The following is a 14,386-nucleotide window of genomic DNA, read 5'->3' as shown; positions in this document are numbered from 1 at the left end:
AGCTGTGCATTATACAAATAAAAGGTGAGCTGAAATGTGCTAGTAGCACTAGAAAACTTCAGATTGCTCCACAGAGGAAACTAGCATTGCTGTGAAACCTGAAGGGAACATTAATAGTGAGGCACCTGTTTCAAGGTTGTTCTTACTTGTACTACTCCACATGCCTCACCACCTCAACTCAGCAGATCAGGGTTTTCTTTCAGAAAGATTGTTACCTGAAGTATGTTTCTTTTGCCTTAACCAATTGGTAGTTATAACTATAATTGGCAGTTTTAACTACCAACTGATTGTTATTTTTTAACCTGGAAAAAAAGATGAAAACAAAGTCTGCCACCTACATATCATCAAAAAAAGAAGCAGTGTTATCAAAGAAAAAGCAGGCAGAATGGGCCATACGACACATAAGGGTCAGTAACAATCACAAGTCAGAAAGAATATATGAATCTGCATTTCTTATATTGTCACATACTGTACAGTTCTAATGGAAAAATTAAGAAAGCATAGGTCTGTATCATCTCCCCCTATGTATGCTGAGTAGAAAACAGTGCTAACATTTCACATTCTACATTGTCTGACCAAAATATCTGTAGAACTACCAGTGTAGTTGACAAACCAACCTAAATAAATTTCTTAAAGAGACAACCCAAATCATTCTATGAAGTAGACAATTAACTACTGCAAATTAATACTATGTGGCATGTATCTCAGCTATTACTACATTTCTCCTTTGCTGTAGAAAACCAAGACCATTTGGTTCTGTAATCATTTTACTTCTTTGTGATACTACTGTAATATGTGCAAGTATACCAAATCTGTACTATGATAAAAAGTATCAGAAGTACTTATCTATTTCTTATATCTTGCACACTTCAGAACTACAATTCTGCTATAAATGTAACATCTATAGTTATACTATTTCAAAAAACAGATGAATAAAGTATGAAAGCATCAGTAATACCCCCACTATCTCTCAAGGCTTCACTGTTCTTGCAGTACAGCGTTACAACTTTCCCAAACTTACCCTTATTTTCCTGTCCAGAAATATAGTCTAGGAAGATTCTGAGGTTCAGATTTCTCCATGGTCTCTGTATATCTAGTAGTAGTAACAATTCTGGCAGTACTAAGACCACTGAAATTTTTCTAACAAACACCTAAATATTTCAACTATTACCAGAATATACATCGTCATTGGCACAGCTGTCTTCTTGAAAGTTCCCTTGCAGATCAGGTGTTGCATATTCTGCTCTGTTGATCTACACATACCCAAGATACCCATTAAGATCCAGAGTTGGACATACTACTCAACATCACCAGAGTGACTGAGAAAAATAACTGTGTGGTAAAGGCACAGTGTGTTTTTCAAATTCCTGGTATATCTGCCACATTGTGTATGCACTACTCTTGTTTCATCCAAGATCCTAAAAAATATGATCCTAAAACCTAGGGTAATCCTAAAAAATGGCATACTGCATCACCTTTGAAAAGCTCTTCACAAATTAAACTATCTCTGTGAACTATAAACTATCAGCAAAAATCCAATACTACACTTTTCTCTGCCTGATATGTAGGTATATACAGGTTTTGTCTCTAACAGACAGCAAATGGCATTCCATGCCTGAAACACTTCTATCTGCAGATCCAAGTCAGTCCGGCTACTTAACGTCCAAGAGACTCAATCAACTTCACCATAGCACATAAAATCTAAATCCTAAGAGCACAGCTTTCTATCATCTGTTCCCAGAGTCCTGCTGCTGTTGCGCACTTCCCTGGAAGCAGAGCTACTAGCTGTGCAGGATGCTCAATCTTGTCCTTTCTTAGTCCACTCGGGCTTGGACTCAAAATCCCCAGCCTCATATGAAGGAGCTCAATCTTCGCTGAATTATCATTCTCTAAACTTGCTCTCTCATTAAACACAGATGCTCCATGCCACTTCCACAGTAAGTCAACACTCACTTGGTAGCATACATCCAACTTGCTAGGAGGGATTTACCACTACAAATTAAACAAGGGACATCAAGGTTCCAGTGTTATAAAAATTATTACAGTGCTACTTCATCAATTACCACAGGTTTGCTTTCTAAAAGGGAAAACTTAAAAGTTGGTGTAGAGCTGTCTTGCATTGCTCAGTTCAACCAAAAGCCGTGTCATAATTTAAGCCCAGCCAGCAAGTCAGCCACTCCACCCCACCCCCCTTCCTCCCCCAACTCCCAGAGGGATGGGGAGAAGAATCAAAAGAATGTAACTCCCACGGGTTGAGATAAGAACAGCCCAGTATCTAAGTTATAACACAAAACCACTACTGCTACCACCAATAATAATAATAATGATAAGGGAAATAACAAGGGAAGAGAATACAACCACTCACCACCCACCAACCGATACCCAGCCCGACCTGAGCAGTGATCTAGTCATTCAGGGTAGCTGCCCCCAGTTTATATATTGGGCAAGATGTGCTGTGGCACGGAATACCTCTTTGGCTAGTTTGGGTCAGGTGTCTGGTCTCTGCTTCCTCCCGGCTTCCCCTCCTCCCTGGCAGGGCATGAGACTCACAAAGTCCTTGGTCAGAGTAAACATTACTGGGCAACAACTAAAAACACTATTATTATCAGCGTTGTTCTCAGGCTGAGAGTCAAAACCACAGTACAGCACCAGCTACTGAGAAGGAGAAAAATGACCGCTACTGCTGAACCCATTAGCTACAACATACATCTGGGTGCCCATCAATTCAACTTCATTAGGAAGTACTTTGATCCCACGTTGTAGAAGACAAGAGGTTATGCTGGCATTTAAACCTTATTTTATTCTTGCACAAACACTCAAATACTAAATAAATAAGCCTTCTTTATTCCATTTAGGCAACTGTCATGAACAGGTTCATAAACTGACAACTGCCTTTTCTTACTCCACTGTGTCCTGGTTTACTGAAATGAGCTTTTACAGATTTTGATATATATCAAGTAACAGAGGTCTAGCAAAGTCTCTTCTGCTTTTGTTCATTCAACCTTAAAAAAGAAAAAGCATCAAAAAAAAAAAAAGAGAAAAAGTAACAGCTGGACAGGAAAAGGCGCAAGGAACTCTTACAAGGAAAATTTTCCCAAATGGTCAAGTGTTAAGAAGGAACTTCCCACTAGATGGCTCACAGACTCCTTGCTGAATAAATGCAGGTAGGAATACCTGACCCAGCAACCATGGAAATAAAAATCCGTCATGAAAACCACTAGAAAACAGCACTCAGAATTAGCCATGACTTAGTCCTCTGCAGCCATTAAAACTGGAATTCATACAGCTCAGAGTCTTGATCCCTACCTAGTCCTTGACCTTGTCTAGACTCATAAAGTAAGAGCAATGAGCCATTACCTAGGGGATACATGCGACTTCTAAGGCTTCTGTTTATACTGCTACACAACATATTTAGTAATAGGTTGTTTTCAGAAGTGTGTCACTTTATTTCCTTCAGTATTTTGTTTTCAGAATTTGTCTTTTATTTGAAAGGTACAGCTTAAGGATGTAGAAGGGCAGTGTTAAGATACCTTCGTCTAGGATTTTGTATATACACACTCACTCACAAAGCCAAAATTCATAAAAACAAGCATGTATACTTACCCTAATTCAAATATATTGCGAAAATATAGTCACTTAAATCTGGACAGTGCTATATCTGACCATATATGTTATTCCTATGCAATCACCTTCATTTCCCTAAACTGCATTCATGCAGTCATCAACAATAGCAGACTAAACCATGAGGAAAGAGAATTCTTGTGAATGCAGGATGCCCAGCATGCAAGTTGGGCTTTCACACTTCTTTCCTATCTCCTCTTTCTTTAAAAGCACCAAAACCCTAAAAGGATACCAGTGCTCCATAAAAACCACCACGACTTGCTATCAGCTATCCAAACAACGGAGCCATTGTAGATTTCTTGTATTATTTGAATACAAGAACATAAGAATATGGAAATAACCTGCACTGCTCTGAATTACTGTGGCTGTTTGCTTCTGCAAGGTGACACTCCAATGTATACATGAATTGTTAAAAGCTGTTTAAAACCTTGGTATTCCAATCAACACTAACATAATAGTACAAGACCCTAATGTTCACAATGAGCACTTTTTCCTCCCATTCTTTATCATTTATTTACTAGGAAAATCAAGCAACTGATACAAAAATGTCCTAGGAGCTAACACTTTTTTTTTTTTTTCAGTATCATGTCACCACTGGGCATTTTGACTATGAAAATTATTATTACTACAAAGTACACATTCCATTTAAATGTAAAAGACTACCTTCATTAAGAAGCTCATTAGGAAATTAAATTATGCAAAGCCTTATCAAATTAATTAACTGTATTTTGTGGGTCATCAGATAACTTCTCCATTTTGTCATTTAAAGACCTATTATTCTTAAAATTGGGGTGCTGTAATTAGCATGTCTGACAGAAATAGTTCCTCAGACTACTAACTCAAATACTCCATACTCCATCATTCTATTGGATGACGATCTTGTACTGCAGGAGCAGAACTTTAGTTCTCAAATATGGTTTCTGTAACCATTTTGTTGACCTTCCATAATTAATAAAAGGTCAGGAACTGGTATTGTCACCAGTAGCTAGAAAGTGTAACAACAAATGCATTTTGCCAGTTCACACAGTAAAGCAACTATTGATACGTCCAAAAATGCAGAAAAGGACAAAACTAGTTTTTCAGCCTCTTTATTAGCTCAAGATTAAGTACTTTAAAACACTTAACCTTGTTTATACTGGGTGAACACTCAAGCTGAATGAAAGTTCAAACAGATGGAAGATCTAAATTTTGTAATATATTGATAATTTTACTAAGCACAGGTAAAAACTAGTTATATGTTCTTAAGATTTAGTTTTATGGCTTTCCAGTTTTCATTAGTTGAGCTACTTCAAATATCTTTAATATACTTGGTCTTCTAATAAAAATTGTAAAAATTCTACCACAAGAATCTATTCCTCAAAAGCCTACTTAAAATCATTTTCTCCAAGAATGTGCAAGATAAGGGCTTTATGTCATCATCATATTCTTCAGGTGAATTGAAGAGTTAAGTTTTCAAGACGAGATGTTAGTGTTAAAGTTTCACAACCATTTAACTCCTCTTAAGATATTTGCTGAAATAACTCCTTCTCTGAGACTTAATTTCAAGAGAATCATAATTGTTCCCCGTCATTCAGCATATCCCTAAAAATCAAAGAAGACTGTTTCAATCTCATTTCTTAAAAAACTCATAAATGTCACACAAACTAATTTCCACAATGATGACCTAAATCCATCCGTTCTTTTTGAGGTCCTAGTCACAAGGAAAATCTGCTGTCCACTCCTAGAACTAACTTTACTGTAATAAACCTATTGATAGAGGGACAGCTACATATCATGCTGCATTATCTATTACTACAGCTTTGCCACATCACTATAGTACAAATGTGGATTTGTAAGAGTGATTTTGATTTTGGCAGGGAAAACCTGATAACATAAAGGAAACAGTATGTCATATAAACTGAACTGAAAAAATCAGCAACAGATTTTCAAACCTCTTGAGAAAAAAGATAATACGAGTAACGAAAGTATATCTGCTGTGTGGCGGGAAGAAATGCAGAGAACAAAGACACGTACACATAAAAACAAAGACCACCTACAAGTAAGACCATAATCCAAATGCATACTTTTAGCCTTGCCTTTTTTGCTGAGATCAATGCAAAAGAAAACAGGAATGAGGGTACAGGAACAGAAATGATCAAAACAAGATGGATGCAAACCAAAAAGAACTTATTGCACTCATACTGTGGAAGGAGGAATAAACTACATCTCAGAACACAAAAGCACTTTCTCAAGCAATTGCAGATCTGTAGTGAACTGCAGGTGCTACTCCTGGCATCCAGAACCATAATGACTGGACTTAACAAGAATGGAAAAGCAGTCAAAGAGACTACTGCTTGTTTGGTCTGTAGCATGCACAGCTTCAGATGTAATTTTTTAGTGAAAAAATGAAATCATTAGGAACTTTTCCTAGGAAAGGAAACTGGGGTATCAAAGCACATCAAGCCAGACAAAGGAAAATTATTTATTTGTTATATATGGGAAGAAGAAAATTCTGAGCACTAGAATCATCGAAATTAAATGAAACCTTCCAGTTCAAAAGCATGGTCCAGCACTTTGGGACCAATAAGAAAATCTGCAATAAAATTGAAGACTTTCAGTTGATAAAAACCAGGACAAACGCAAATCTATCACTATTATCAAAATGATTGACAGAAAACAGTGTGATACAATTGGGTGAAAGTTATTTCCAGAGAAGACAGAGAAATATTAATGCCTTTTTACAAAGCATTGCAGAGATCTCAGATGGCATACAATGTACATCTCTGTTCAACCACATTCAGGGACAATTAATTCAAACTATGACACACACACACAGAGAAGAGCTATGAGATGACTGAGGACCAAAATGTCTTGCTTGAAAATCACAAATAAACAGTTTTGTTGACAGAGATGAAAGCTCAGAAAAACAACCCCATACTAGATTTGTATTAATGCATCTGGAAAATAAATGCTGAGATGAAAAAAGAAGTACATAATAAATACAAATGTACTGTAACAATTGAGGATAAACTAGTTACAAATACATTTTGACTGGAAAACGAAAGCATGTTTCTAACCATAACAAGTGTCGTATTATGGAGTAATCTGCCCCCAGGAGTAGTCCAAATGGAACTTATATGCATTCATACTTATTTTAGTGTGTTATCAATTTATAAAATAAATTACATAGCACTGGAGAATCTTCAAACTGTACTGCTGCAAATTAATTTCAGCCTGGCCAAAATTACCTACTGCAGAGCATACTTTGATTAGAACATCTAAGAAAACTTGATGAAAGCTTGAAAGAGAATATCAGGGGTATGTTTCTTCTATCAGACACAATTTTCTCCATACAAACAAGGAAAGAAAATTCTATTAGAAAGGAATACATTTTATTTTTAATAAATATTATGCAAATACTAATTCTAAATGAATCTTTGTGAGTAATGTACCTAACAAGGTTTCTGAGGCACCACAGTGTTTTGGTCACTGGGCTCACTGAGCTGCTTGCGAAAGACATTAGGATCTTGGGTAACAGGGAGAGAGAAGAAAATGAAACCTGGAAAATAACAAAAAGGAATGCTTTGAGGGAAAAAGGAAGTATTGATTGCTGCATTCTTTCTTTTAAGAGTACTTTCACAATAGCCTAAATCAATTCTTTTGTGTCTTGTCCTGATACAAGGATCACAAAAAAAAACACCAATAAAACACTGAAAATTAATCGCTTGAACCCTCTAGACTACAAAAGAGTATAGCCGTACTTTCACCAATATGTTACTGGATGCAAAGGGCAGTCTTTCCATTATTTCAGCTCTCAGATCTGCCTCTCCTCAGTATTTCAGCTACATACCTTTCTTTTTTTCCTGTCAAATTGAAAAAGCCAAACCCATACTCTCTAATCCTATCTCTTCTGCAGATTCATGAAATTCCAGCCCTACAGCCACTGCTTCTTAAGGTACCATGTAGAGCCTGTGGCAAAAGTCACCAAACATTTCATAACTGAGTTTTTTGTATCCTTTGCCTCTCAAAGGCTTCTGTGGAGCTAGTCAAAATTTAACCTCTGGAAACATGGGTTCTACAATTCTTCTACATCTCAAACTTCAAAAATTAAAGCTGAAGTCTGAATCAAAATGTTTTACCTCAATTACATTTAAAAAAAGTCATAGTGTTTCCTTTCTGCTCACTGGTTTTAGAGATTTCCTGTGAGGTTGTTTTAGGAGCTCAAATATCTTGATGAGCATAAAACAGGTTGAGGTTCACAGACTGCTGTGTGATTTCTCTCTTGTAATTTCTTGTAATAAAATAAATAACTTTATAAGTTAAATTTCAAAGTACTTATACATCTAGAGGCACTGGACCACTTTGAAAATCCTCAGAAAAAGACAGTAATACTATCTTCAGGCCCAACCCTCTTTGCCTCTCAACAAACACTTTTACAGGAGAAAAAACTCAAAAGGTCTTGTCAGCTCTTACGTTTAACGCTGGCTAGTCACTATAGAAGAGGAATTCTTTACAAGACCTTTCCAACATTTTGCTCACACCCAACTCCTCATTCTGTAACTCTTGCCTATTAAGCAAGAATAAGCAACTCTTCCAAAGTCTTTTCAGTGAAAGCTTAGGAATACTTCTTTGTTATGAAGCAGTTCTGCTTGCTTTTACTTTGGCAGAGGATCTACTATTAAAGGCCATCAAAACAGAATGAAACAGATTGATATGTCCATGTCATGCTGTTGGTTCAAAAACAGGTCTAAAGAGATTTTAAATGAAAAACAATGTAGACAGAATGTAAGTTAGTCTAATTACTGCTCTACATGTCATTTTTCCTTTCTGAGATGCTTTCTTATCTTACACATGGGACCAGCTGCAATCCATTTTTTAAAGTGGAAAAAAGGAAGCATGACTGATTTCATTTGTCAATCAGGTCAGGTTTGTACATATTTTTGATGAACAGAGCCAGGCATACAGCAAACACGATAGAACTGTAGAAGTAATCAGCTTCTGCTTTCTTTGTATCACGTTGATAGTAACTTTAAGTGTGTCTTCAAGCAAAGAAATGTTCCAGTGAATGTTAAGCTTACTTACACTGTTGTACTTTGGTTTTTTCTTCCAGTGCTGTAGCCCATGAAAGTAAGCATGGCAACTTCAGGAGTTAACACATACAGACAATGGTTTAAAATGAATCTCTGCAGTGTAGGTGAGCAGTAGTCCATCTTCTTGGGCTAGTGACATTTTTTTTTTCCCTTCAAAGTTCAAGTATGTGTCTTGGATAATGCATACATCAACAGCATTTCCAACAGCAGTTGAGAAATCATTGAAGGTTAAAAATACTGTGTGACTGTGGATAGTGTTAATAGTACATACTGGAGTGATGAAATTCCATCATCCTACCATTTACTGCTCCATCAAGTAGTATCTGTGATGTGAGAATTATACAGATGATATGCCTATAGAAGACCAACTGAAATGACGCCTGGATCTTCCAGTCCTATTGACATCCTGACCATCAAAATCCATTAGTGATTTCAGAAAAGTGATACACTTCCAGAAAACCACAGCCACACACATTTTCTTCAACGTTATGCCCGTTATTTCAGGTTGGAAACCCAAGAAAAAGAAAATGCAACAGGAATGCACTATATATATATGTGTGCATATATATATGTTTGCTTACGCTTTCAGTTGGACTAAGAACACTAAAAGCACCAAACCCAATAAGAACATTAAGACAGAGGCACTACTAAGTATCAGAAGTGCTAAGTATACCACTCAGTGGAACAGAACTCTGAAGACTTGGATCCTACTCACAGTTCTACTATTAGCAACTTTGAGATCTCCTGAGGAAAAGTACTACATAGTCTGGTATTTACAAATATATAATCAATACACCAGATGGTTCTGCCATTAAAGAAGAAATGTATACCTATAACATTATTACTAAGATGTAATAGTTTCCTGCTAATGATTACTGTTCAGTAAAGCTCTAATTATCTTTCTCTTTTTTTTTTTTCCTTTTTACAATTACTGTTAAATCCATTATTTCTACAGTGGTATTTTCTGTGCAGGCATGTAGGACGTACCAAGCTTCTGCTTTTCACCTTAAAGTAGTACTAGGAACACTAGAGTACAATGCGTTTTTATCCCTTTTTTCTCAGTTACGTTTCTTGATTCAGCGCCAATTGATGCTCTGCTCACTGTTGGCAGGAGTGCCTCCTACTAGCTTGTACTACCTTTAAAGCTAAGGAGTCTGTACTCAAAAATAGAGTAAAGTGCAAAGGCAATACATACTTTGTCATGCGTGCCAAGGCTGTTATCTCCAAGTCAAGCAACATGGACTAGCTTGCATGCCTACTGTCATACTGTCTGTAGGGTGTGTGGTGAGCCACTATCTTTCCTCCACATGGGTTTTTCTAACCTCTGTCTGGATTCCTCTACTCACCATGGTAGCTACGGGAGTTAGCTACAGCCATTGCAGACATGAACTGGTATGTACCTATGGTAGGTGGCTGAAAGCCTAGAATCCGATAACAAAACGCAGAACACACTAATAGGATGTCCCTGACACACCCAAACTAATGTGACATCTCAACGAGTTCTTGTCATTTAAGCAGTCATAGAAACTGAACAAAGACTTGAACCCCTTCTTTCAATCAACATTCCATACATATATATTCAGCTATTTAGGGTAGGATTTTCTAGCTAACTTTCACCATCTAGCTTATTGTTGAGAATTCCTTCTTGGAAAACGATCTTTTTCACTTACGTAAAATACAATCAGAAAACATGTTTTAGTAGCAAAGAAAATTCAGTCTACTGGTTTCATCCCCAGAATTGTTTTAAACCCCAGTATACAAAGATGCCTAAATTTTGTGCCATCCCAGGAGTTAGGGGTCTACTGGTAAAGATTTACATCCAGTATACATTCCATCAATAGAAAACAATCTTGCAAATAATGCCACTTCTTGAAGAAAACAGACTAACTGAAGTAAAAAAAAAATCAAGACAAAACCCCAAATGTTTCTTTTATTTCATGATGGTGATAAAGCCAGTCTATTTCAGCTTGCTGCTAGAAAAATACTCAGTTTTTTTTCAGGTTATATAAAAACCACACATCCACTCCCATCCAGTCACCATACAGAAATGCTCTAGGTGAAATTTTAGTCTCCTTAGTGCTAGAAAATGTTTTCACATTGCCTTGAGCAGAGAGTTTCATCCTTGAAACTTAAGTTTCAGGTCTCCTAGAAAGAAACTCTGACAGCTGTTACTTTTTGAAAAAAAAAAAAAAAATTAAAAAAATTGGACAAGCCTAAATGATTTTTAACAAATAGCAGATAGAGCCATCAGGCAAAGAAACTGCATTATATACAATACACCAGTTTGTTTGTGATAGTAATTGCTGAGAAGAGATTTCCAGAGATGATTATAGCCTTGTTCGTGCAGAGCAAAAGCTAACTGAATAAAAAGTAAAGAATACGCTCTCACAAAGCTTCCACCTGATTTTTACACAAATTATTAATCCTTAGGTAATCATCAGAAACACTAGTTTGGCAAAAGTGTAATTGGAAAGATGTATGTATGTGCTAGGAGCACAAAACCTACATACTGATAGATACATGCAATTACAAGCATTTTTTGTTTTAAAAGAAAACTTAAAAATCTCTATAGCAAAATATTCAAAAGAACTGACCTACTGGTCTTTCTCACTCAGTCCCCAGTATAGTCACGATCTAAAAGTTCTATGCTCACAAAACCAGAAACATGCATTTTTATTAACTCATACACCTGATGCTAGTTTTGGTTTAACCAATAGGAAAGCCATCAGCAGCTGGATCAATCATCAGAATCAGAAGATAATGGTTTTCTACAGTTGAAATACGTATGGCTCCTATTTAGTATGTTACCAGTTAAGTATGCATTACAAGATCCCCTGAAATAATGGTCTATTATAAACATAATCTAGCAGTTACTACTCTAACTATACAGTACCTAACAACTATTTGTAAAAGAACTTATTTCATTTTCATGGCAGGCTATGTTTGAAATGTAAAGTATTTTAAAATACTTTTTTTTTTAAACCCAGCACTATCATTATCCATTGAAAAACATAAAACCAACAGGTATTTCGTATTTGTAGTACTTCAGATCAATTTCCATCTTATAGGTAACACATGGATCACACAGACTAGGCCAAACCAACATGGTATTCCACCCAGCAGCCTTAGTGTCTTGCTCATTTGCTGGATGGGTTTCACCATGTTAGCTGGCTGGTGTCTTAAGGGCAGCCTGAGAGTCACACACTGGAAGAGATGAGACTGGAAGTCTCATGCATTTTTAAACCTGAAATACACAGAGGTAGAATGTGAGGACTGCTAGGCTTCCAAGGCATTACTGTAATGCAAATATAGTAGTGTTTCCAAAGGCAGGCATGGTTTCACTAAAGCAGCCAACAGGGTTGTTTCCCATTCCCATCTGCAAGCTTGAAAAATCATGTGAAATACATATTAAAACATGACTGTGCACTTTCTTATGTCCCTGTTCACTGTGTGACTACCTAAAATACAGCACAGCTATTAAATAGACAAATGACATCAACTCCCTTCTCTGAACAAACCTTGCTTTTTACTTCACAGTGGACTAGTTTTTAGGTAATTCCTTTCACTCACTTTTGCTTTGAATATTTCTAATATGGCCCTTTATTTACATATAGATAATAAAATGTAACAATAATGAAAAAACAGGAACACTTATACTTGTGAGTTAGGCTGCACATACCACATTTCTATACCAACCTAAGGAAAACACATTTACATGAATAATTACCTATTTAAAACAAAACAGAAATCTAAAAAGTAGAAATTCTTACCCTAAAAAACTCTTTAGTGGAGCCAGAATCTAATGTTCCATAAGCAATTTCTGTTTGCTTGGAAAGATCCTCTGCACTTTCAATAGGAGACACCATCCTCTCAACCGTCAGGAAGGCAGCTAAGTTAGCCGTGTAGGATGAGATTATGATGAGGGTAAAGAACCACCACACACCTCCAACAATGCGCCCAGACAGGGATCTAATAACAAGTATGAAATGGATTTGTAAAGTGAAATGAAAGTCCTTAAAAGGAACACGTTATCAGTTTTATGCAAATGATGCATTATACTAAAAGGAAGCATTTCAGACTATCTTGTAGCACAGTTCTGCATACTAATGAGATAGGAAATCAAGACATACTCGACTACATTTCCTGAACCTTGCTGAAATCAGGACTCCAGAGTTTAGGGAGAATTTTGTGATCCAGTTCTTCAAAGTTCTGAACACCCTGTAAGGAAACTGCTCCCATGATAATGTGCTGTATTGAACACATAAGCTTGTTGTTCTCTCTGAAGTGAATTTGTGTGACATTATGAAGAGAATCAAACAAAATGAGTGGAACAGTGCTTTCAGGTAAACCAGTATGCACTTAATTTTTAAATGCCTTTAGCTTGCTTAAGGTATTAGTGCTTTTCCTAAGACATTCAGACAAAGACTGATTTCTACAAAACAACAGCTGCTGTGGACAATCTACACTGAGAAACAAATAGCATTATTTGCAATAAAACTGTCTCCAGGAAGATCCATAAACTGAAAAGTGCACAAAACTTTTGAAAGATACAAGCATTTAACAAACCGAGGACTAGACATGAAACAATCAGTGATAATACAGAAAAATGGTGAGAAAGTATATTTTTAACTACTAATAATCTGAGGTTTTTAACAGCAGCAGGTGGGCGTGTATGGATCTTTGCTTTGCATCTCCTGCTCAAGAAGAGAGAAGAAAAGAGAACTCAAGAAAATTTATAATATAAAACAGTATAGAAATTTAACCAGAGAAATTCAACGATTTTCAATACTAGAAAACTAATAGAAAAAGAAATACTCATATTGCATTATTGTTACACTTGACATTCTTCTAAATGATCCTTTAAACTTTGAAATTACTTACTACTTTGTTTCCAAACAAGACATTATAGAAGGAGTACATAATCTTTGGAGATGTGCTTAATTATTTGGCAGAAATGTGCATGTAGTTGAAAGTCTAGTACTAAGGCGTTGCAGTAGCTTAGGTATGTCTTGATGTGTCTCCTCTATCTATTAAGTAAACAGATTACAGATCACTCACCCAGACTACTGTATTGTGAATTTAACTTCAAACTAGTTCTGACATAAAATATATAGATAGATATAACTACATATATATATATATATATATATATACACATTTAAACACGATAGTTATGTGAAGCTGAGTTATTAAACTGTTAAACTGGGAAGAGAAATAAATAGAACTGATTCTGGACAAATTATTTTTACTAACAGCTATTGTATAAAACCTCTGTCATAATTCAGACATTAGAAGAGTTATTCCACGTCACATCAGACTCACTAATTCACTCTACCACATGAAAATCACGTCAGATAAGGTCCAGAATAGGTTATTAAAATGGACCATAGAAAAGAAACTATTTCAACTCCTTCTGAGATGTAGTCTGAAAATGTGCTTTGTTACCTTTAAGAAAATATACATTTTGACATGGAGGTTAATTTGAGCATAAAGTATTTCTGCAATTAAAAGATTGAATTCTATGATAAATCCATATTTTCAAGGTAAAATCTCTGAAAATGTGTATTTCATAACTGCCAATCATATGGCACTTTCTGTTGTACTGATGACACCTGCTATAACTGATATTGATCTTTTAAAGCCCATTATCTGTCAGGAACAAAGTTGCCACCGACTTTGTAAGAAAAGAATAAGCT

General features: G+C 36.1%; 1 protein-coding gene across 4 annotated transcripts in view; it reads right to left on the bottom strand.

The window, feature by feature from the left end:
• Window positions 1-14,386, bottom strand: part of GRIA2 (glutamate ionotropic receptor AMPA type subunit 2) — a 91,704-nt gene that overhangs the window by 4,683 nt on the left and 72,635 nt on the right. For all 4 annotated transcript variants that reach the window (XR_008973466.1, XM_057419016.1, XM_057419015.1 and 1 more), the window contains exon 12: window positions 12,461-12,659. Coding sequence is in view for 3 of the 4 variants with exons in the window: in XM_057419016.1 (XP_057274999.1) it covers window positions 12,461-12,659 (199 nt within the window). In the remaining variant the exon portion in view is untranslated. The remainder of the gene's footprint in view (window positions 1-12,460; window positions 12,660-14,386) is intronic.

The sequence above is a fragment of the Pezoporus wallicus genome, unplaced genomic scaffold (genome assembly GCF_028554395.1).
Source record: "Pezoporus wallicus isolate ANWC-B61680 ecotype Strahan unplaced genomic scaffold, APGP_CSIRO_Pwel_v1 contig_2384, whole genome shotgun sequence".
Classification (NCBI taxonomy): domain Eukaryota; kingdom Metazoa; phylum Chordata; class Aves; order Psittaciformes; family Psittacidae; genus Pezoporus; species Pezoporus wallicus.
This window is presented reverse-complemented; position numbering and strand designations above follow the sequence as displayed.